Source organism: Leiobunum rupestre, chromosome 2, assembly GCF_980474605.1.
Source record: "Leiobunum rupestre chromosome 2, qqLeiRupe1.1.hap1, whole genome shotgun sequence".
Taxonomy (NCBI): Eukaryota; Metazoa; Arthropoda; class Arachnida; order Opiliones; family Sclerosomatidae; genus Leiobunum; species Leiobunum rupestre.
The window spans coordinates 47632433-47658867 of record NC_143385.1 but is presented as its reverse complement, the minus strand read 5'-3'; the positions used below and the strand labels follow the sequence as shown (position 1 = coordinate 47658867).

The window sequence follows — 26435 nt, the reverse complement described above, 5'->3', positions numbered from 1 at the left end:
TTTACGTAAAGTTCTTGGTATTAAATAAATTATAGCAAAAAATCGAGGGGCTAACCACTCTTCGAAAGTCTGTACACCGGATTACGCTTAGATTACCAATGCCAAAGGCAGGGACTTCAAAGATTACGCGTAGTCCCATTAGTACAGTCAAAGGTACGGCTCTGTACACCGACTACGCGGAGTGATCAGCCCCTCGCAAAAAATGCATGGAAACACAGTTAAGATATCGTCTACTTCCCAATTATATTCATCAGCTTTCAAAACTATAAATTCCGCCACTTGGAGGAAATATAAATAACGTTCATTGCTTAAAGAATTTTGAAACCAAACTTCTAGATACTTTTCCTGAGTTGCTAATTTTAATAGAAATTTAGAAATCACAAACTCACGCGCTTTAAATACACAAGAACGAAAGGATAAATTCGCAACAAACACCATAGAAAACTTTTAAAAGGGAAAATTATGAAACGGTGTGAAATTATCACACAATATTGTTAGCTCCATCAAGGGCGAATCTATATATTAAATAAATACGCGACCGTGGGCCTAAACGCGTTTAATGGGAATAGTTTCCTAAACCGTTAATGATTATTACCAAATAAGGAAGATGTGTAGGTGCGCAACGCGCTTCTCGAAGGTGACTAAAAAAAGCACCGCCCCGAAAGAGCAAAACTAGAAAAAAGGCAGTGTCGACGGACCCCTTATTATATCGGACGGGAAAGGTGTTATCAAACAAAACCGCAATTATTCGGAGCTGTTCTATAACTCGAGGCGAAAACTGTCACATCGCATCAAAGCCCGTAGAATGGGGAAGAAAGGCAGACACGGCGACTCAAAAAGAGACGCGTTATTCTAATGAACAAGTTGCACCGAAAAGAAATTTGATAACGATTTATTTTACGACCTAAAACACTTTTCAGACGAAACTTATAAAACCTGGGTTAAATAAACCAAAGTTTAATTTTCATAAATATTTCAATAATAATAATAATAATAATAATAATAATAATCAGCTAGGCTAATAGACAAAGCACCACCTTAGGCCTAAGTCATCAAGCGACTTTAAAGGTTGATTTTCATTAGGGCAAAAATGCCTCGACGGTGTTAGGCCTAATGCAATATTTTTGCGTCGACTCTTACCGTTGTGGCGTTTTTGTCCTAATCAAAACCAGGCTTTAAAACCATTAATTCAGGTGGCCGGGTTACATTGCGTATTAGCCTAGCTGATTATTATTATTATTATTATTATTATTACTATTATTATTATTAAGAGGGTGGTGGTAAGCCCTTCATGCCACGCGAGCCAACAGCACCCTACACTAACTATTACCGTTAACCTCAACATGTTTTTATGGAAGGGGAAAGTTAACCTTGAACCTTAAACTCAATTTTTATAAGCCTCGTGTTACCTCAGCACCTTCAACAAATGAAATAACCCAGTGACCCCTCAAATCTCTAACTTTTATTTATGTAATTAATAAATTACTCCCAAGCCACCAGCACCCTTGTCTCTGAGGTTTTGAATCAATAAACTGGTCTTTTGCCATCAGTGCCGCATTTACTGAAGGGGGCCCTAGGCACTAACAATTGTAAGTAGATGGGGGCCTATGTAAGGAAAGCATAAAAACGCAAAACTCGCGTGTCCCGAAGCTGAGCTGATGTCACGAGAATGATTTTTCAAATAATTAAGCAACAAGCCTGATATGTTTTTCTCTTAAACCGAATCAGCAAAAAATTTATTGATTTCATCAGCGAGTGAAATTTCAACTGTAAACCAGTGAAACAGTAAAAGTCCACTGATATTTCAGTACACAAAAAGTTTTGCCGTTACTGGGCCTGTGCCTAGTAGGCCTAGTCCTTAATTAGGCACTGATTACCAGCAGACCAGTCAGAAATAGAATAGCAAGGTAGAGAAGATGTCTTTGGTCAGAAGGGATAAATTAAATTATTGACCATATTCCGTTTCAGTCAGGCCCGGTGAGAGAGGGGGAGCCGGTACCAATTACTGGGGCCCATGCAGTTTTTGGTGGCCCGGGTTTCGACATTTCTCCCAAGTGGCTCTCCATATAGGTATAGTTATCTACGGTAATGAAATTTATCTCGGGGCTCGGAGTTATTGCGTTACCTGGGCCCACGGCTCTGGTGGCAGTGATCATACTGCGCAAATCTACGGGTCGATGAATAAATTTAAACTTAAGATGACGGTCTATTTCAAGGAAATTTAGTAAAGTAGAATTCGCGAATACATGTAAAATTAAATGCTAGTCGCGAGCCCTTCTTGGTGCATGGTGGAAATCATTACAATGATCTCTAATCCCGGGGCGGATTAAGCGGGTGGGGGACTTGGTGGCCGCCAGGGGCCCCCGAGTTTCGAGATTAATAATTTATAAACTGCCACAACAAAAAAAGCGAAAGATGCAATATTAATTATATTATTCACGTATTCTACATAGTAAACGCTAATACCAAAAAGGTCTCGAAAATTTTACCGCCAGGGGCCTCCAATCGGATTAATCCGCCTCTACTCTAATCAAAATTCCGCGCGAATCCTTTAAAAATGACAGACATAGTTAGCAGTTCTCATAATTCACCCTCGCCAAAAATGTTCCCCTAAAACCGCAGACACAAGGCACCTCCAAATACGGCAAAAATCTCGACCCTTTAATAACTATACAGCGGGACCCGCGGACAAAAAAAAAGAGAATTTCTTCATTTAGCGAAAGGGTTATTTCCCTAAAAGTCGTAGGTTTGCCCATTTTTTTTTAATTCGAAAAGTAGAAACCTAACGTGGTTCTATCCTCTATATTAAATTCAGAGTCGTCGCCCACTAACATCATAACCTGACGCATCCCGTCGTAAACGGGATCACAATGACACATTAACCATGACTCGTATCAGGGAAGGGGGCGAGGAATCCGGTTTCACTAGCGAGTTAGCGCGACTCGACGAAACGCGAATTGCATCTTAAATAGTTCTTTCTTGGAAGTTTTTTTCGCCTTCCCGCGATTTTATAAGCGCGTGGGTTTTTTAGTCCGGCGTATCTATATGACGCCGGAATCATACTGTGATAAGAAAGACGAATTTTATAAATTTCGTTTTTCCATAAGTAGAGAAACCTATTTCTAGGCGTTTACGCGAACGTCTCCCAATCTCCTGAACGTTGCGGAGGTTCGCGTAAACGCCTAGAAATGAGTTTGCTGGAACTCTCTAAAATCTAATATCAAACTTGCTACCTAGGTATAGAGGGAAAATTTATATAGGGTTTTTCACTGTCTGTTCTTGGAATATGAGTCTGGAGGGAGATTAATCTTAAAAAAATAATTTCAGCATGAATATTTAGTTAAATTAAACTAAGAATTAAATTAATATTAATATTAAATTAAAACTAAGAATTAAATTAATATTAATATTAAATTAAAACTAAGAATTAAATTAAAACTAAGAATTAAATTAAAACTAAGAATTAAATTAAAACTAAGAATTAAATTAAAACTAAGAATTAAATTAAAACTAAGAATTAAATTAAAACTAAGAATTAAATTAAAACTAAGAATTAAATTAAAACTAAGAATTAAATTAATATTAATGTTAAATCAAAAATAAGAATAAAATTAATATTAAATTAAAACTAAGAATTAAATTAATATTAAATTAAAACTAAGAATTAAATTAATATTAATTTAAAACTAAGAATTAAATAATATTAAATGAAAAATAAAAATTAAATAAATTTAAAATGAAAATTCATAATAAAATTAATATTAAATGAAAATGCATCATAAAATTAATATTAAATGAAAATTCATAATAAAATTAAAGGAAAATTCATAATAAAATTAAAGGAAAATTCATAATAAAATTAAAGGAAAATTCACAATAAAATTAAAGGAAAATTCACAATAAAATTAAAGGAAAATTCATAATAAAATTAAAGGAAAATTCATAATAAAATTAAAGGAAATTCATAATAAAAATAATATTAAATGAAAATGCATAATAAAATTAATGTGAAATGAAAATGCATAATAAAATTAAAGGAAAATTCACAATAAAATTAAAGGAAAATTCACAATAAAATTAAAGAAAATTCATAATAAAAATAATATTAAATGAAAATGCATAATAAAATTAATATTAAATGAAAATTCATAATAAAAATAATATTAAATGAAAATGCATAATAAAATTAATGTGAAATGAAAATGCATAATAAAATTAATATGAAATGAAAATTCATAATAAAATTAATATGAAATGAAAATTCATAATAAAATTAATATGAAATGAAAATTCATAATAAAATTAATAATAAATTAAAATTAAGAATAAATTAATATGAAATGAAAATTAAGAATTAATTAAATATCAAATTAAAATAAGGAGTTAAATTAATATAAAGTTATATTAAATTAAAATTAAGAATGAAATTAGTATGGAAAAAACTAAGGACTAACTTAAATTTCATATTAAAATATGATTTATATGCTTATCTCGCCAAATGTTCGATGCAACGAATGTAGATTGCGACTTCAGCGCCGAACTGTACCTTTCTCGTTTTCAACTTGTCTTTACCTCGAGCGCTGCCGAGTAAGCTATTAAGAGTTTACTTTATCAATTATTTAAAGCGCGGCGAAAATGAATTTGAATTGCGAGATCGTTAGCTATTGAGACAGTATTTTCTTTCCTTTTTAATGAAATACCTTTCGATACGACGTGATTTGATTAAAACCCTGATTTAGAATCGTTTTGCGTGAACGGTAACGTGTGTAGGCGCGCATGTGGGTAATAAGTATTACGTGGTTATTATAAGAAACAATTTTATTGGCTTTAGAATGACGTATCCAACAGCGACACGGTAGGGGCATAGTTCAAAAAAAAACTTAAAATGGTCATGGTTAAAGAACAACTTAAATTGTTAAAATAATAGTGAAGAATATGTCTAAGAAACTTCAGCGGACATAAAATAAATGAAATGCTGTTAATAATAAATAACATTTTACCAAAAATGAAATGGACATCGTAACATAAATGAAATTTTACCAAAAATGAAATGGACATCGTAAAATAAATAAAATTTTACCAAAAATGAAATGGACATCGTAAAATAAATAAAATTTTACCAAAAATGAAATGGACATCGTAAAATAAATAAAATTTTACCAAAAATGAAATGGACATCGTAAAATAAATAAAATTTTACCAAAAATGAAATGGACAGTGCAAAATAATTAAAAGGTTGTTAAAAATGAAATGGACATCGTAAAATAAATGAAATGTTGTTAAAAATAAAACGGTCATCGTAAAATAAATGAAATTTTACCAAAAATGAAATGGACATCGTAAAATAAATGAAATATTGTTAATTATTGTTAAAAATAAAACAAGTATTGTTAAAAATAAAACAAGTATTGTTAAAAATAAAACAAGTATTGTTAAAAATAAAACAAGTATTGTTAAAAATAAAACAAGTATTGTTAAAAATAAAACAAGTATTGTTAAAAATAAAACAGTATTGTTAAAAATAAAACAAGTATTGTTAAAAATAAAACAAGTATTGTTAAAAATAAAACAAGTATTGTTAAAAATAAAACAAGTATTGTTAAAAATAAAACAAGTATTGTTAAAAATAAAACAAGTATTGTAAAATAAATAAATTATTGTCAAAAAAATAAAACGGCCATCGTAACATAAATGAAATATTGTTAAAAATAAAACTGGCATCGTAAAATAAATGAATTATTGTAAAAAATGAAACTGGCATCGCAAAATAAATGAATTATTGTTAAAAATGAAACGGGCATCGTAAAATAAATGAATTATTGTAAAAAATGAAACTGGCATCGCAAAATAAATGAATTATTGTTAAAAATGAAACGGGCATCGTAAAATAAATTAAATGTTGTGAAAAATAAAATGGGCATCGTAAAATAAATTAAATTTTGTGAAAAATAAAACTGGCATTGTAATATAAATAAAATTTTGTGAAAAATAAAAATGCCCTTGTAAAATAAATGAAATGTTAAAAATTAAAAGTTAATTAATTTAAAATAAATTTAACCACTATTGCACAGTAAAAACATATTTATTTAATGGCTACTACAGCTGTTTCGGCGGTAAGGGAGCCGAAACAGCTGTTGTAGTCATTAAATAAATGTTTTTACTGTGCAATAGTGGTTAAATTTATTTTAAATTAGTTTATGTACAGGAAGTCCGTCCACAAATAATTAAAAGTTAATTGTAAAATAAATGAAATGTTGTGAAAAATAAAAATGTCATTGTAATTTAAATAAAATATTGAAAAAAAAAAGTGAATCGTAAAAATAAAAAGTTAAAAAATAAAACAGGCATCGTTAAATAAATAAAATAACGTGAAAAAATAAACGGGTATCGTAAAAAGAAATATTATAAAAGTGATAAGAAACAGATCCAAAAAAAAAACATGAATACGAATTATGGGTATTCGATGTGACCGGCGACTAATAAATCCCTCCAGACACGAGTTTCAAATCTTGTTTCTGACGCCCAAAGGATGGGACAATCGGACGCCGACCAAAAAACTTTCGACAATCAAATCTCTCTCGAGTTCTCATTCGAGGTGTTCTTCGTAACAAGGTCATTTGGTAAGTGGTAATTAGTTAGCCATTGTTAATTACACAGACATCCCATCGTACAGTAATTACCGCGTGGAACGGAACGATAATTACAACTTTAATTTGTTGTAATTTATATACGTTTCTGAAAAACACCGCGGGATACGAAAAATAAAGGAAATTGTACAAAGCGACGTCAAACTATTGTCCATTCCTCTTCAAGGTCTTCAAATCTCAATTTTTTTGATTTAATTCATTTGTGCTAAGGCGGTTTTTTTTGCTTGTTATAACGTTGTAAGTTACGCGTAATTGGCAGGCTGAAAATGTATTATAGTAAATATGCCATCCATTTATTATCGTTTGAACATTTAAGTACGGAATGTTTTAAACTTTGTTAAAGCTAGTGTTGTAAGTCGGAAAATTTTCCTTATTTTTCCGAAAAAATAAAAGAAGTTTTCATTCCATGATAAGTCTAATATATTGTTTGCAAATTTAAATAAAGCGGCATTTTCGCCTCATTTTTTCGAATCTGAAAGTGAAACTAATCCTCTAGACTAGTTTAAACTGATTAACAATGTAAAACTATTAATGTTTATTGGTATGTTTACTGATACCACTCCTTCTGCGTAGAGTTTGTAAGTTCTCTCCCCACTGGTTAAAGGGGTTTTCCACCGAGATCTTCGGTTTCCCCTTCCCATAAAATATTGCTGAGGTTAACGGTAATAGTGAGTGTAGGGAGCTGTTGGCTCGCGTGGCATGAAGGGCTTGCCACCACCCTCCTACGTATTGTAACCCGGCCACCTGTTACTTGATCACGCACAAGCAACATTGCTTATGTGGTCGAAGGTGGTGCCTTGGGTATTAGCTCTATTTAAAAAAAAAAAGATCACAAGAAGTTTATAATATATTGTTTAAGAGGGATCTAGACCATAAAATATCACAAGAAGTTTATAATATATCTTTTAAGAGAGATATCGGCCATAAAATATCACAAGAAGTTTATAATATATCTATTAAGCGGGATCTAAACCATAAAAGATCACAAGAAGTTTATAATAATCTTTTAAGAGGGTTCTAGCCCATAAAAGATCACAAGAAATTTATAATATATCTTTTAAGAGGGATCTAGCCCATAAAATATGTCAAGGAATTTATAATATATCTTTTAATAGGGATCTAGACCATAAAAGATCACAAGAAGTTTATAATATATCTTTTAAGAAGGATCTAGACCGTAAAAGATCACAAGAAGTTTATAATATATTGTTTAAGAGGGATCTAGACCATAAAATATCACAAGAAGTTTACAATATATCTTTTAAGAGGGATCTCGGCCATAAAATATCACAAGAAGTTTATAATAATCTTTTAAGAGGGATCTAAACCATAAAAGATCACAAGAAATTTATAATATATCTTTTAAGAGGGATCTAGCCCATAAAATATGTCAAGGAATTTATAATATATCTTTTAATAGGGATCTAGACCATAAAAGATCACAAGAAGTTTATAATATATTGTTTAAGAGGGATCTAGACCATAAAATATCACAAGAAGTTTACAATATATCTTTTAAGAGGGATCTCGGCCATAAAATATTACAAGAAGTTTATAATATATCTTTTAAGAGAGATATCGGCCATAAAATATCACAAGAAGTTTATAATATATCTATTAAGCGGGATCTAAACCATAAAAGATCACAAGAAATTTATAATATATCTTTTAAGAGGGATCTAGCCCATAAAATATGTCAAGGAATTTATAATATATCTTTTAATAGGGATCTAGACCATAAAAGATCACAAGAAGTTTATAATATATTGTTTAAGAGGGATCTAGACCATAAAATATCACAAGAAGTTTACAATATATCTTTTAAGAGGGATCTCGGCCATAAAATATTACAAGAAGTTTATAATATATCTTTTAAGAGAGATATCGGCCATAAAATATCACAAGAAGTTTATAATATATCTATTAAGCGGGATCTAGACCATAAAAGATCACAAGAAATTTATAATATATCTTTTAAGAGGGATCTAGCCCATCAAATATGTCAAGGAATTTATAATATATCTTTTAATAGGGATCTAGACCATAAAAGATCACAAGAAGTTTATAATATATCTTTTAAGAAGGATCTAGACCGTAAAAGATCACAAGAAGTTTATAATATATTGTTTAAGAGGGATCTAGACCATAAAATATCACAAGAAGTTTACAATATATCTTTTAAGAGGGATCTCGGCCATAAAATATCACAAGAAGTGTATAATATATCTTTTAAAAGGGATTTAGTCGATAAACTATCACAATAAGTTTATAATATCTATTTTACAAAATAAGTATCCATCTAGGCAATAAAAATATCACCAGAAGTTTATAATATCTATTTTACAAGATAAGTATCCATCTAGGCCATAAAAATATCACCAGAAGTTTATAATATTGGTTTAACATTGGTCTAAGATTTTTAGAGGTTCTAAGTTCGTAAAATTCGTACTACAGGAACGACTTGTTCCCCCCCCCCCTATCGTCCTTCGCAAAATTATCTTATCAAAAATCTTCGATTCCTTCCATGCAAAAACGGGGGCAGCGAGTCTTGCCTTAAGGACTTGAATCGTGGTTCACGACCACCTGGCCGACGAATGTTTCCGATTATTATTCTTATTAAATGACTGAATAAATGTAATGGGGGCTAACGGCCTCGTAACTACCCCAAATCAGCCATTCTTCAAACAATTTAATTTATCGGAAGAACAATTACGTGGAATTAATTATAATGAGGTTTTAATACTTTTACGCGCTTGTTTGCGCTTCTTCATTTTTGAATAAGAAGAACGCCTTGACCACTTTCATCGCGCTAACGCCATCTGTTGAATTGAAATTTACTTTTCTAGAAAGGCTTGATTTGTTTTAAATTTAATTTTGGGTTTTCGTCATATGTTTTATCATATGTAACATAATTACTCATAAGTATGCCTCTGTATAACATTTCCATTTAAAAAAATTCAATGAGACTTTGTTTCACACGGAAGTTCGGAACATACATTAAGCGGATCCAAAAATGCGAAAATGCTTATAATCCTTGCGCTATTGAAAAGGTTACCATGTAAATGAAATCATGTGATCGCGAGGCACGAGCTAAACTTGACATTGGCAAAGCCAGAAACGCGCGAGGAATTCTCACTAATTTCCGTTTCCCATCAGCAAAGTTGATGACGCGTATTTCGTGACGGAGTTGTAAGTGACGTAATTTACGTCATATCCCGAGAACAAGGTTTCATTAAAGAAAATGCTTTTATGGCATACTTATGAGTGATTATGTTACATATGGTTTTATAGATAATATATTTATTGAAATTTAGTTTTCTAAGGTTTAAAGCGGGCTTGATTTGCTTCAAATTTAATTTCGGGTTTTCGTCATATGTTATATCGATAAATAAATATTACATTTAATATGAAAACATCACAGACTTAGCCACTAGATAAACGTATTTAAGTAATATTATATTTTCATTTTAACATAAGTCAACGATATTAGTGTTTTGGAGCGCCTGCGATCAAACTTGTCGAGGTTTACGCGTTGTAATCCTGCCAAACCCGGCCACCTGAATTAATGGTTTTAAAAGTCGCTTGATGACTTAGGCCTAAAATGGTGCCTTGGGTATTGGCCTAGCTGATTATTATTAAACTTTAAAAACGCAAAGTACGAAAAATAGGAAAATATAGAAAAATTGTCAATCGAAATATAGAAAAAATTATAAAATATAGGAAGTGTGGTCACCCTTGTTTTAGGGTGAATTACCTTTTTGTTGGAGCGTGTGGGGGATTTCGAGCGACGATAAAACTAGAGCCTAGCGCCGCAGCCGCCGATATTTTATCCGGCGCCGAACCATCGCCGCCGAGTCATATACGTTTCAGCGCACTGCCGACGCCGCCGATAAATGTTGATCCCGCCGCGGACTTTTTTTTGATATTTTCAAAGTAACTTTATTCTTTCAAAAACATTTTGGAATTTAAAAAAAAAACGAAATATCCCGAATTTCAAAAAAAAAAACAAATCCTCCCGAATTTGCAAAAAAACAATCCTCCCGAATTTCAAAATAACTAATGCTCCCAAATTTCAAAATAACTAATCCTCCCAAATTTCAAAAAAAATAATCCTCACAAATTTCAAAAAAACTAATACTCCCAAATTTCAAAATAACTAATCCTCCCGAATTTCAAAAAAAATAATCCTCCCGAATTTCAAAATAACTAATCCTCCCGAATTTCAAAATAACTAATCTTCCCGAATTTCAAAAAAACTAATCCTCCCAAATTTCAAAAAAACTAATCCTCCCAAATTTCAAAATAACTAATCCTCCCAAATTTCAAAATAACTAATCCTCCCGAATTTCAAAAAACTAATCCTCCCGAATTTCAAAATAACTAATTATCCCAATTTCAAAAACAATTATCCGCAATAACGTCGGTTACGTGGTTTTTCCTTGGCGTGAGTATCGATTGTCGGCAGGCAAAATCCAAAGTAACTTTCGCGTGAGAAGGTTCAACTTGGCCAACTCGACAAGCACTACATTTCCAGAACTCTTAAAAGAGTGGACGTGCGCCAATCACCGTAAGTCATTTACATACAGAATTCGCCCGACGTTCAGCTTCGCGGCTTGACACGTTACCAGCCATTTTCCATATTTACCAGTAACGAACTATTTTCTTTCGCAAGTTTTTGCCAATCGGAAAAACAAATACTAGATATTTACAAATCCTTTTGAAAAGGAGGTGCAAAGGAGTTAATTTATTTTATTTGTTTGGGGATGAATAAGCTAATTGTTCGAGCTTGAGGGGTATTGGTAGCAACGCTAAAAATCATCTCAAGTAGAAATAAAATCTTGTTCACTATCAAAGGTATTTCAATCCGCATATTTGAAAGCGTTTTCCATTTGATTGCTCGAGATTAACTCCGAATCACATATTACCGCACTTGGTTGTTTTTCTTCTGCAAGCAATTTGAATTTTCGCGTCTTTGTCTGCCATTTTGCCAAAAATTTAAAAGGAACACGCAAAATATTGCTCCGATCTCGATCTCGATCCGTTGTCGAAATCGGCAGATCGGTTTTGGGCGATCACGGAGCACCCTTGAGCGGGAAATGGAGCGCATGAATCTTGATCCGAGCAGATCCGAGCACGCAAATGGAACATTGAATGTTGATCAGAGCGATCTAGAGAGCTCGAGAGCAGTCAAATGAAAAACGCGAAACTCGATTGGAGCAGCTTCGAGCACGCAAATGGAACTTAAAATGTTGATCGGAGCGATCTAGAGAGCTCGAGAGCAGTCAAATGAAAAACGCGAAACTTGATTGGAGCAGCTTCGAGCACGCAAATGGAACGTAAAATGATGATCGGAGCGATTTAGAGAGCTCGAGAGCAGTCAAATGAAAAACGCGTAACTCGATTGGAGCAGCTTCGAGCACGCAAATGTAACTTAAAATGTTGATCGGAGCGATCTAGAGAGCTCGAGAGCAGTCAAATGAAAAACGCGAAACTCGATTGGAGCAGCTTTGAGCACGCAAATGGAACGTAAAATGTTGATCGGAGCGATCTAGAGAGCTCGAGAGCAGTCAAATAGAAACGCCATTAGAAACAACGCGTTAGCCCGTTTCAAACTTATAACATTAGAAATATAAAAATACGAATTCTTCTGATGGTAATAACAGAAAAAACGCGTGCAAGGTCAATTAATTTACGTTAAAACTAGAAAGACGAGTCTATAGAATTTCTGTAACATTGTCAAAGTAGCACCTAGATAAATAAAAGTAAGTTTTGCTATCATTAGTATATTGGGAGCACACAGCACCGTTACCAGAATGTTGGCTACAGCTCCTCCCCTCTAGATGTTGTTTTGAATAAACCAACGTAGAAAGTAATAATGACATGCTGCCAGAAAAATGTCTTGTGTAATTCGACAAAAACCCTATTTTTGACGGAAACATAAATTTTCCCCGCAAATGTCCGTAATCACGCTAGAAGACAATTTACCCTTTATTCCTGTGCCATATTATTACCATAGCAACATATCATTGTCATCAACTATATTTCACTACAATATGCAAAATAATAAACAAGTTGTCGCTGAAACTATACAATAAGTTATACCATACAGGGTGTTTTAAAGAAATATCTTCATATATTTAACGTTTTGTGGGGAGTAAAATACTAAGGGTTTAAATTGTTTAGGTTAACGGTAGAGTGTTGTCGTCTGAAACCCTGCGACGTCACTGCGGCCACTATTAACACAAAGCTGTGACGTTACCAGTTTTCAAAATCGTCTCAGACGACAACACTCTATAGTGAGTGTAGGGAGCTGTTGGTTCGCGTGGCTGGATCTAAAATATATTTTAATTTAATTTTTAATCATTTAAATTATTTAATGCCTATTTTTACTTAGAATATTTATAGATAATTTAAAAAAAAATAATTAGTATGTATAATTACTTCCCTGTCAATTTTCCAAGCAACAATAACCATCTAAACAAGTAAATTTTCATAAATACATACTTGACTTAAATAATTTTTTAATCACCTTCGTACTAACATAATGTATACCCTCAAAAACTTACAATACACACACGTGTTACTGGGAAGCACTTGTTCAAGGGGTAACTCAGCACCCGGTAAATAAATTTCGTATTAGATTAAAATGGCTTTAAACTTAATTAATTTAATTTTAATTACTTTACCCCGACGGACACGGTAAGCCTCGACATAAGTGGACCAGTACAATTGTATCTTTTGCGAAAGGAATATTCTAACTCGAAAGTTATAAACAAAGCGAAACCGGTTAGAATATTAATATTAGGAATTGATTTTCAGTTTTGGTTGGCGTCCAAACTCTCACGTGCTTCCACGTTCAAGAAATAAATATATAAGCCTATTCTAGAGGTACATTTCAATAAAGATATGGAACTCTACGATGATTTGCGGGAAAAAAACCTTTAAGTAATGGATTGTTAGCTTATTACGGATCTAGGACGTTATAATATTATGCAACGCGATAGTCCAAAATAAATATGACTGGTTCTGTATATTCAATCAAAACCTGTACCGAAGAATCAGTTAAATTCACGGCCAGGTATCGATTTCACGAGATCAAAATAAATTAATCTAAAATTCATGTATGAATAAAAGAGAGTGGACTTGGCGAAGCCAATTAAATTGATTGTTCAGTTAATGGAAATTATTTTAGTTAAAAAATCTAATCTTTTGGCAAATGAATTGAAAATACTAGTTTTTTTCTGCTAATAATAACTATTTAATAAGGTTAACTAGTTTTAACTATGTTATCAATTGTAATTAGAACAATTTTGAATTATAAAAAGTCATATCATTATGATGGTAATTTGTTTAAAATAATTCGAACGCCACACGTAATTAGCCTAGTACAGTTAATTTAACTCGACAACGTTTTAGATGTTCGTACTAACAATCTTGGAACATCAAAACTCACGACGATAATAATCTTTGAAAGATAGATATTACTGCACTCGCGATGTACGACAAATATCGTAAAATTAATTTTTTTTATTTTGGAGCAAATTACTTAGAATTTGATTTAATCAAAATGTAATAGCGTTCTCAAAATCCGATAACTATGCTAATCAAACAGACTACATAAGAACAATCTACGCAAATGACTAAATTCATAATTAGCCAAAAACTCAACCAAGCATTTAAATAAACAACACATACCTTGATCACCATATCTTCGCTTGTGTCGTTAAGTTAAGCGCAAATAAAATAAAAGTGCTTCTCACGACGCGTCTGGATCTCGAATGAAGCGGGCTCGTGCCAAAAGTCCCAGAGAAATTAAAGGGCAGCGGCGTCTGCTAAGCAGCCGAGATCGTTGGCTCGCTCTGATTGGCGGAACCGTTTACGTGACGTTGAGTATTTAAACAAAAAGGCCAACGCGGGGGCTAGATATAAGACAAATCGCGTAGAGATGGCTATCTAAAAGGGGTCGCGTGACGAGTCGTGACGTAGAGGGGTCGATAATATTTAAAAGCCCACCGGTTGCTGGAAAGTTCTTCGTTGTGGGTGATACTTCAAGACGCGCTAGGGATTTAAATTCGCAAGGTTATTTCGTACAATCGCGCTAGTTACTTGATAGGAGCGGATAATGCGTTACGTCTTGTTTTTAGGGTTTGATATTACTGGTAGGTGGCCGTCGTTTGTTTTGCGGCAAATAAAACTTGTTTTTGACGCATAATTCGCGTGTTTTCCTCAAAGGTTTTTGTGTTACATTTGCCATAAAGGGATGTCTTACTTACTTTTATATTCCGTACTGAATATAGTTACAATTTAATCAATCATTCGTTGGTAGGAAGTTAAGTTGTATATAAAAGTTTAATTTAGATTGACAGAAATAATAATAATAATAATAATAATAATAATAATAATAATAATAATAATAATAATAATAATAATAATAATAATAATAATAATAATAATAATAAATAATAATAATAAAATAATAATAATATAATAATAATAAAATAATAATAATAATAAAATAATAATAATAATCATTCCATTATTTCAAAAAGCACTATATAAACAGTGGCTTGCAGGTCCTGGCTCTCAGAAATGTTACTTCTTGGCCTATCAATAAATCATCCTCCCAGGAAATTGCCAAATAATTAATATTTCCGAGAGCCAGGACCTGCAAGTCACTGTTTATATAGTGCTTGTTAAAAGAATGGAAATTTTTCACCTAAATACGGCAGCAACAAGCGTTCCATTTTAACCAGGTAGCTCTTTTGACTTATATTAATACTTAAACTTAAGAGTTTAAATGTTCATCTTTTGAACTAATTTTAAATTTTAGAGTAATTTAAAAAAATTTAAGGTAAAATATTAACCGAATTATTATTATTTACTTTTAGCTTTTATTAACAAATAAAAATGAAGACGCGTCATAACATTGCGAAAGAATGGAAGCCAGTCATCAAGAAATTTATTAGCATAAATCGTACATTTATATAAAAAGATATTCTCAAAAGCTCAAACGACAGGATGCGAGACGGACGTTACGCGATGTTTTCCAAGTTCTCAATTACCATAATTGGGTAAAAAGGGGAATTTCCGCCTACGAATGTAGTACTTATTTTAACATTTTCTGTTCTCCATCATTCGGGTTTTATATCGACGCCACTAGAATACTAGAATAGGGGGCGCTTGCTCTGACTTATTTGAATACGCAAGAACCAAATTCTGGCCATTGACTTATTATTTTAGTAATGGTTCTTTTTTCTGAAGAGGGAAAAAATTAATACTTCGTTTACCCTGATATTAGAGAGGTTTAGCAGAGCGCCCTAGAAGATTGCACGACGACGTCGGGAGTCAAGTGATCATTCTCCACGGTTTTCTTTTCGCGTTTATACGACGTAGTCGAAATCTTTTTACTTTACTGCTCAACAAATCGAGATCAAGCCTTTGTAGCTTAAATTCGTCTGCTTTCCCATTCAAGTTTGCTATATGGTATGACTTTGAATGCCCCTTAAATGCAGACGAACTTTCTCCACAAAAGCTGTGAGGATGGTACTAGGGGTTAATGCTATTAATATTCTTAGTAACTTCATTACATTCTTGTCGAGATAAATAGCGTTTTCCATTTGGCTGCTCTCGAGCCAGGGCCGTTTTAACCTTTCCGTAGGCTTAAGGCAAAAATCTCTCATATACCGTCTTTTCGGACCTTCGTAGGCCCTATTATATGGAATCGTAGGCGCTAATGTCTCCTAAAATTTTCGTAGGCCCTAGGCACTTTGCCTAGTCTGCCTTATGGATAAGGCGGCCCTGTCTTGAGCGCTCTAGATCGCTCTGATCAACATTTTATGTTCCATTTGCGTGCTCGGACCTGCTCCGATCAAGCTTCGGGTGTTAACCGATCTGCCGATTTCCACAGATCAACGGATCGATATCGAGATCGGTGCAAATTTTTGCGTGTTCCTTTTAGATTTTTTGGCAAAATAGCAGACCATGACGCGAAAATTCAAATTACTAGCAGACGAAAAACTACAACGCGCGGGAATATGTTCATGGAATGTTCCATTTCTATGACGTCAGAGACAGATTCGGAGCGAATCTTGAGCAATCAAATGGAAAACACTAATAATTATGGCAGCTGGGAGCATCTAACACAGCCCCCCACACAAGGAGAACGCAACCCTTCGAAAGTCATTTATTTTCTTGTGTACAGTTTTCATTAGTTAGACGCTTTAGTGCCTGCTGCCGTCGGAAGGGGAAAATTCGGAAATTGTCTTCCCCCTCGCCCGTAAAACGTTCATCGTAAAGGCTCGTCCAATGAAATTTGTACACAACACTGCGTTAGCGTGTTTAAAAGCTAGCTGCGTTCTCCTTGTGTTTGTTGCTCCTAGCAACGTGCGTTTTAGCAATCGTAAATACTGCTTTCAATTGAAATGTTCCTAAGCCTCGTATATTATCGGCCTTTCCAGATTAATAGACCAACAGACCAGAGCTGCATTGAAACTTTACCATTCCCATCCCATTTATTTTAACAATATTTGTTCTACTAACCATTTCCAAACCATTTGACAAAAATTTTATCATTCCCTTCCATTCCCGAAATTCCCATGCCCAAGAGCGAAAAAACCATTTCCATGCAGTTCTCTAATACACAGCAAATCATGAAAATATTGTAGAAATTCGCGTGTAGCTAATGTTCAATATTGCAACCAGGCTGACCGAAGTTGTATAGAGAAAAGGTACAGTGGAACTGCTAAAGCAATAGCGTTATTTTAAAATAATAGTAACTAACAAGGAGACATCCCGATTGGTTACTTCCCGATTTTTTTCAAAGGCCATTAGTTTTGCCATGGCAACCAAAAATGTTTTTTTACAACTCAAATTTCAACTTTATCATAAAGTAGCATGGGAAAATCGCGAATTGCCATTTTCAAAAAATTAAAAAATTAAAATCTTGGCAAAGTATTGGGTAAAATCGATATAATTTCTGTAAAGTCGTAAGGGTTTACAAACCGTGATTTTCCCATGCTATTTTACGTAGAGAAAATTTAAGCTTGAGTTGTGAAAAACATTTTTGGTTGCCATGGCAAAACGAATAGCCATTGAAACTTTTCCCTTTAGGAGCTTTCAAGGTACATGAAGGTCTACTTAACCCCCGAGTTTGAACAAAATCGGGGAGAAACACCTCGGGATGTATGTCTCCTGTAGAGCTTCTAATTTCAAAAGAACGTGACATAATAAAAATATTAAATTTCCAAATAAATAAATTAAATTAATTTTAAATGCGACAATAAATCTCCAAATGGAAACTACCAATATTAGAAAAAATAACCAGATTGAACTAAATGTAATTTCTGTTCCGCAATCGGATAAATAACAACCGAAGAGAAAAAGCGCGGTGACTCACAATTACAAAAGTTCGAGAGTAAGTGTAAGAGCCATTTTTGACAGCTCTAGCCTATTTTTCCTCCAAGTTGCATAAGTTACCGGTCGTTCAGAAACAAAAAAAATCGAGAATCCAGAAACAAGTTCGTCATTAGCTGGCAGAAATATTTTCAAAGAGTGCACAAAAAGTATATTCCGATTTCTATGTCCACGTTGTACACAGTATAGAAAATGTCTTACCGGCGCAGCGTTCAATTTGTAAGTTTCCAAAACCTAAACGATATGAAAATCTAAAACGAGGACAAGTTTGACGGGTAGCCCCCGTAGCTATTACGAGAGCAAGAACAAGGTGTCCTTGCAGCGGACGCGTAGGCGGATAACTAATCAAGCACAATGTTTTTTCTTGAAAAAACCGGCGCTTCGTTGGCCCACGTATTAAGCGACGCCTACGGCTCATATCCAGCACTCGGAAGGGTGTAGTTCGCGGATTCACCGAGAGAGGGCGTTGTTCCACTCGCGAATGGCTTTCAACGGGAAACAGCTCAGCCATATCACGGCCTACGCTATTTTCTAAGGTTCAAACTATCTCTAATTTTCGAATAAAGACATTGAAAAACAAGCCTAGAAATAATGGTTGGTTCGAAGGGTATAATTGTTTTCTAACAATTTATTCATATTGCAAAAGCCATTAGAAATTATCGGGGGAAGTGTTTTCAATAAAGAGATATTTACAACTTTATGATAATTAGCGCAATTATCAATTGTTAAAGGGGAATTTTGACGGTTGGTTTTAAAAAAAAACATTACTGAAGTGCATTATAATTAATTTTACTAAGAGGGAAATTTAAACATCACCTTCCGAATGAAATAAAAGAAAATCTTATAGTATAAGCATGCGTCATAGCAGTTAAAATGTCATGTTAACGACTTAAGTCCGTGCGTGGTCGGTAGCGCCCATCGCGGTTATAGTGGGAAATATCAAAAACAAAATCCAGGCTTTGGTTTCTTGGTTACGCTAAGTGGACCTCGACTAGATAGTAGCGCCATCTTTGTTTTAAATAAAAGACTAGTGTTACGGTGTAGTCTCTTAGTTGTAGGAAATACTAGCACGTCTCCTATCGAAAAATTGTTTTCTAACAACGGGTTTTTAACGAAACTAGGCCCAGTTAGACGACGTTTCTGTTATATTCATTATTTTGTCGACTACAACAAAAAATGTGCCTTTCAGTTTAAATTTCATACCACATATAGGTCTACATTACGCCCGACTTTGAACAAAATCGGCAATAAACACCTCGGGTACTCTCCTTGTTAGTTACCAACGCCAGAAGCTCATAAACTGATGGATTTATCGGCTGCTTAGCCAAAGAAAACTCGGCACCTGCATCTATGTAAACTGAAAAGGCTAATTTACAGCATGACTATCTAACATATTTCTTCGAAACCCATTGTTCGGAAATTTAAAGGACACAGGGTAGGCCAAAATCCTGTTCCATAACTTTCCATTTTTTTATGGTGAGCAGCCCCCTCCCTGCGCCGCGGGCCCTGCGTACATTCGCTACGCCACTGCTTTTACCCCAATCATTCCACCTATGCTCAATATCTAAATTTTAAAAAAAGGTTGAATAAAGATCACATTAGAATTTTCTTATAAAGAAATACTTGTTTGAAGTTGATTCCCTAGAACATCGGTAATTCTTGCCCAATTTTTTCACGAAAGAGCAAGTGTCGGCTCGACGTGAAGTAGCTCTTTTTTCAACAGATGTCACTAGCGTCGAAATCAAAACCAGATGCTTAAAGCAACTGTCGGCTCTATCGTTGCCACCTGTATTATGGAAAGGCCCCTGTTATTAGAGATGGCAATGAATCTATCCGATTCTTTGGAAAAAAGCGACATTAGTGGAGACCGTGGTGCCATCTATTAATGGCCAAGGAAGTTAAATACAAAAAATATAAAAAATAGCCAAATGATAAAGTCGCTAGAGAGCATTATATTTAAACAACTTTTACACTATTTTGAGGACTTTCACCTAAATTATATATCCCATGTAAACATATTGTTTAAAATTGCTGTAATGTATGTTATTGACCAATTTACAAATGATCCAATCAACGTGAGGGATAGCTACGGGTAGCTATAACTATCGCATTTTCGGTCAAAATGTGGCTTAAGCATCTTGTTTTGATGTCGACGATAGCGACATCTGTTGAAAAAAGAGTTACTTGACATCGAGCCGACACTTGCTTTAAACTCAGTGGCGCAGACAAGGGGGAGTTTCCGGGTCCAGACCCCCCTTGGACCTACCTTTGACTATACTAAATTTCCACCCCCTCTTAACATTCGGATACTTCGCACCCCCCTTGACGAATTTCTGGCTATGCCACTGCTTAAAGGGAATAGAACCTCCAACGCGTTCTTTATGGAAGACCCCATCAATTTCCTTTATTCCCTTCACAATCAGCGATTATCAGCGCCGCATGTGTGAAAATCCATGGGAGGCAGCGGACAATATTGGAACCCTCGGAAGGCGACAGAAATACCAGTCGAGGTTATATTCCCTTTAAGCTACATTTTAACATGCGGTACGACTTATTTTTAACGTAACTAACGCCAATCAACCATAGTTTTTGTTAAACCTGGTTACAGAAATGTAAAATTCTTCGACTCACCACAAATATGGAAGCTCATACTCCCACATACATAGCCACTAGGAGGTAAAGCTTTGTAACACCAAGAACGTATTCAGGTTAACAGAGACTGTTCGCCTCGTAATTCCCCGGAAGAAAAACCACGCCCTTTGACTAACGATACTGACATTAGTTTTGGCATAGTTTGTTTATCTTTTGATAAGTTTATTTAAACAAAAAACCCGTTCTTATAATTTGAGACGCTATCATAGGCGCTACCTCGAAGAAGCTAGCGTCGTTACGCCACCTAGACACGTTTCGGTCGCGGATAATTGCGGTGTCATATTCTATAACAACCTGAATACGCACTTGCTTCCACCTAGGAGCAACAGCTGCAACAAACACAAGGAGAACGCAGCTAGACTTTAAACACGCTAACACAGTGTTGCGTACAAATTTCATTGAAGGAGCCTTTTCGCTGAATATTTTACGGTCAGGGAAGAAACAATTTCCTAATTTTCCGCTACCGACGGCAGCAGAAGCTAAAGCGTCTAACCAATGAAAACTGTACACAAGAAAATGTACGACTTTTGACGGGTTGCATTCTCCTTGTGTGGGGTGCTGTGTTTGTTGCTCCTAGCTGCCACTCAACGGAGCAAAATGATTATAGTATTCTTGAAATCAACTTGAAAATCCTGAAATCTGGGCGAAAATCAATTCAAAATTCTCAAAAACAGCCTAAAAAAGAAACATACATGAAAACCATGTTCTAAAATCTTAAAATCAGTTTCTGATTTCTGAAATCACTTATGAGATTAAAAACCCCTTACACAAAATTTGCAAAAGTTGGACCCTTCGTATATGCTCCTAGACCTTTTAATTATGGGGATCTTGTGATAGATTATGGTTTAAAGGATTTATAATTAATGTATAAAACATGATTACCAACGGCATTTGTGCTGACGAAGCAAAATCGATTCTTCGACTCAAGTTATAGCGGTGAGCCACTGAGGTGGCCCCGATTAATATTGCGTCGAGAGTGCGACTGTACAAAGGAAATCTGCACCTATTCTGAATTTAAATTTTACCAAAGATAATTCATAGTTTGCCTATGGTCTCCAAGGAAACTGGGAGGGCGATCAAAAATTCAAAACATTTCGCGCGTAGCTACTAAATAGGTAGCCATTTTGTTGGTAATCTCGTCAAAGCTACAAAACGTATTAGAGTTATGCTTTAAAATTTTAAATGGGCCCTAAACAAAGCCAGATAAGATTCTAAGGCCGGGTTATTTAAATAAAATATCAAATTACGACAGAAATATCTACGAAAAGAAGTTAACAAAGCTTATCAAAGTTAGGCCTTTGCGGTCATCCTTTTTACAATTACCTTCACTATCGAATAAAATAAACAATTTTCGCTCTCCCTTGGTAATTGAACTACTCGAACAATTTTTAACCAGGCAGATAACCATTTTTAACGTGAAAATAAATCCTTAATCATTTGAAAATAATTAAAATCCGCAAACAGACGATTGAAACTGTTAACCCTCCCGTTTTACTAAGAAATCTACACCTTCAAAATGGCGGCAAAGAACCGTTCATTCTTGCTCAAATTAAATATTTATTCTTGGTTCTTATATCTATACTTGGAACTGCGTCATTGATGACGTAGGGATGCAAACTATGTATAGAAACCTGGTACCCTAGATTCGAAATAACTACCTCGCGGGTAGTCAATAGCTTTTACCCACTTCTTACCGGAACCCGAAAAAAATAGGTCCATTGTTTAACCATGAATATCGAACTATTACCATTTCTACCATCTGGGGTTAAATGGGCGGTGCCTTTCTGCGTTTTACCATAAGTGTATAATAGTGTTACATAAGTGTGACTCTTCCTATTCTTCACATGCCAAAGTTTTATTGAGAGCCATTCACAAGACAGATTGCATTAACGAGTCACACGTAGCCTTTGAGCCAAAGGCTACGTGTGACTCGTTAATGCAGTCTTTGATATAATTACCCCCTGGACCCCTGCGCTGCCGCTATTTCGTGGAAACGGTTGAAACCATGAAAACAAGCCCAAAAATCCGCCTCCCGCCCAAACCATTTTCGCCCGCGTAGTGCTTTAAAAAGGAGCCCAATTGGGCGTGAAAATGGCCCAACTGGCAACTCTGCCTTTGACAGCGCCTCGCTAGGGGTTGATTTTCTTCTTGCGATGACGTCACTACGTTACTAGCTCTCAGTAAAATATTCCCTAAAGGGACAAACTTAATGAACAATATTGTAGACTTATGGTTTTACGTAATCACTTGAGTCAATCAGGGGCGCGTCAAAACTCTAAGGGATTACATTTTGGAAGAGAGGGGAAAAGGGAAAATAGCGATTTTTCACAAATTAAGTATTTAAAGGATTATGGGAATTTTCATAAATTTCTCCAGAAATATTTTGTTCTAGTACTTCAAATACCGCACCTCGACCTTTATTGGACCCGAGTCACCCGACGAATATAATTTACGGGATTTTGGAATCCCAGGCGGAGGCGCACTAGCACTTGCTCTCTGAGCGCGCCATTATGCCAATGTGTATCACAGATTAAAAAAAAGACACACGTTTTGCTTTATATAAGGCCTAAAAATTAGAAATCTAGTTTAATTTAAAATAAATTATTTAATTGGGAGAAAAAAAATTCTTAAAAAGGGATTTATTAGAACTGCCAGAGAGAGAGAAATGAGATTGTCCAAGTGGGATGCACTGTTTACACGATTCATTAACGACTCAACTACAGTTGAATACTCAGAAGTAGCATGCTGTTAAAGGATTACAGAATTATTTGAAAAATTCTTCCAAAATTTCAAATAGCTTATCTTCTTCCCTACCCCGTGATAGTCCAATGAATGATGAATGTGAATTTTTGCAGCCCCATTTCTGAAGTTCAAACGTTGTGGACCTTTAGCCTTATGGAGTAGTGACAGTGGTACATCACGCAACGTCACCCATGCTTTTTCCTATAGAGAAAAAAACGCGCCTAAAATGGAGGCCATGGTCAAAGCTACGAGGTGATACTACTCTATATTTAAACTCAGCAGTGGCGTAGCTAGGGGGGGGGGGTTCTTCACCCGACCGTGAAAAAAATAAAAACTTACACAAACCAAAGATAATTTAAACTCATACCCTAGATTCGAATACTGAGAGCTTTCCCATTGACGGTTTTGTTACGAAGCGTTTACCCTTTTCCGGCACGTGACCTCAGAAAAATCGGGCTCCATCGGTTGCGGCACGGCCAACTTCGATCACGCGCTACCGCGCTGTATAGCGTGGCAGCGCGTGATCGAAGTTGGCCGTGGTTGCGGTAAGGCGCAAACCACGGACAGCCTTGGAAATAACGGTGGTCAGGTGGTCAAAGACCAGTTAATTAATTGCTCAGACCAGTTTATTTATTAAACATTTGGGGGGTCACTGGTCACCGTGTCCAGTTTATTAATTCGAAATAATAACAAAAAAAACCGAAGGTGACCAGTTTAATAATTCCAAATAATAGGAGACGACCTATTAATTTAAGGATTATAACAATTTTGATTTCAATATTCACTGGATTTATATGTACAGCGACTCCGCTTACTAGCGCCGCGGGCGCACGTCGAGGTTTTATGTAGAGTCCCTTCGCTCGCATCTCTCGAACGAGTCGAACTGTCAAACCCCCCTCTGGCCTCAAACCCTCAATCCTCTAGTCTCGCTTTCCCCCGAGTACGGTAGGCTACCTGGCTACGTGGTAACGGACCGGAGACTCTGGAGTTACGGGGCCTAGAGAAAGAGAGATAATACGGTAAATTACGAGGGTCTTCTAGGCTATGGTAGTAGTCTTAGGTGAGATAGTACTATATTGAACTATTCTTGTGGTACTCATAAAATAAAGTTAACTATTTTGAATACGTGTAAAGTTCATGTTACCAACATAATCTAACTTCTAAACATGTAGTATAGGTTTTTTTAGGCTTATAAATGACATTAGAACATTTTATATAAGAGCAGTTTAATAATTCCTAAGCTAGGGGGTCACTGGTCATAAGGACCAGTTTAATAATTAATATGCTAGGGGGTCACTGGTCATAAGGACCAGTTTAAAATAAAACCTTATTTCCAAGGCTGACCACGGAGCGAATTTTTTCTGAGTTCCGGCGGGAAGTGGGTAAACGCTATCGGCAACGCGCGAGAGAGTGATTTCGAATCTAGGGTACGAGTTTAAATTATCTTTGCACAAACTTAGAGACTAGTAAGCAGCACACCATGACATTCGCCACGGGTGTCACCTATGCTAGCTACGCCACTGAAAATCAGTTTACAAAAGTAGGGACTTGGCAGTGCTCCGTCAGTTTTTTTTTTCAATAGTTTTTATCCTGGGGAGAAAAAGTATACCAGAATGGCGGCCATGGCCAAAGGTATGGCGTGACGTCATGCTGCCAAGTCCCTATTAGTGTTGAATTTTTTACTAATGTATTTCAAAAATTAAGGTTTTGACATAAAACATAAAATACACATTTATTTCTAAATGATTTTTTTACAAATTTGCAATTTTGAAGGAGTAATTCTTAAAATCATTTCATGTGAAATTCGATTATACACCATAAATACGGAAATATGTAATTTAAAATGACACTTAAATCAAGTTATCTTTTATAAAAATATTTCATTTAAATCCCCTATTATACTTCAAAGTATTTATTAAAATGTTAAAAAGTTGGTTCTCTAGAAATGCCAATTCAGAGCAAACAAATAAAAATTTATAAAAATTTTGGTTTAAAAACTTTAAATTAATGCAAAATAACTGATCAATTTAATAAATTGAGTTTTAATTATAAAATATACTAATGGGGTCAAACTTATCACTGAATTTATAGTTAAGTATTTTATCAGGCACTTATTCCATACATATTCAATTTTGTAACATCAGGTTTTGTTAAACAGTGCCAAGTGTTCCATAACAAAATTAAACAAATTATTTTCATCTACCATAGTTATGTTTCTGGTCAACATCCAAAAAAATCCACCCTTATTTATTTTACTATCAATTGACACTTTTTTAAGTTAAATCAGTAAATTAACTTCATTAATAGAACTATCATAGATGGAAAAGACTTTTGGTTGGAGAGGCGATTCTATTAAGTGTATAGTATCATCATCTAACCTCCTAAAAAGTAGAATAACCATTGTCTTGTGCTGGTTGATTTATATATGTGGTACCCCATAAAACCTCTAGTTAATATTTCCTTCTTATCACTTGTACACTGGAGGTATCATAACTTCGCCTCGTGCAATTTAAACAATTTTAAAAAAAATACTTAAGTACTTTGTGCACAATTATACCACAATTAAAGCTAATACTGAGAATTGTGCAAGTATAATGGTATAAATAGTATTAAAAATTATTTGCTTGTTAGAAGTTCACATAAGTTAATTATGCAGGTTCCAGACCAAGATAGGAAACCATTGTAAAAAATGTGTAAAAAAATATAAACCTTTCTGAATAAATATGAGACCAAAAATTATGAAAAATTACGGTTGATAATCAGTGAAATTTAAATTTGACGAAAGATTTTAAAACTCTCAAGACAATATTAGTATGATCAGTAATCAGTTAAATTTGAACCTTGATGTAAAGATTTAAAAACTGTAAATTTGATTTTCTCAAAACTTGCCTTTTATAAGCTACGGTTTTTTTAAAAATTCAAGTAGATTGTTGTGCTGCAAAATATACTTATACTCACAAACAAGTATCTCTAGTGTTGGTC

The 26435-nt window shown here is 34.5% G+C and overlaps 1 protein-coding gene across 3 annotated transcripts in view; it reads right to left on the bottom strand.

Moving 5' to 3' along the window:
- Positions 1–14457, bottom strand: part of LOC149957684 (ciliary microtubule associated protein 1A-like) — a 38957-nt gene extending 24500 nt beyond the window's left edge. For 2 of the 3 annotated variants that reach the window (XM_090165708.1, XM_090165709.1), the window contains exon 1: positions 14343–14456. In XM_090165708.1, coding sequence (XP_090021834.1) covers positions 14343–14354 — 12 coding nt within the window. In that variant the 5' untranslated portion in view covers positions 14355–14456. Of the gene's footprint in view, positions 1–14342 lie in introns of all 3 variants that reach the window. The other variant, XM_090165707.1, reaches the window with a different exon arrangement.
- Between the last annotated feature and the right edge of the window lie 11978 nt (positions 14458–26435).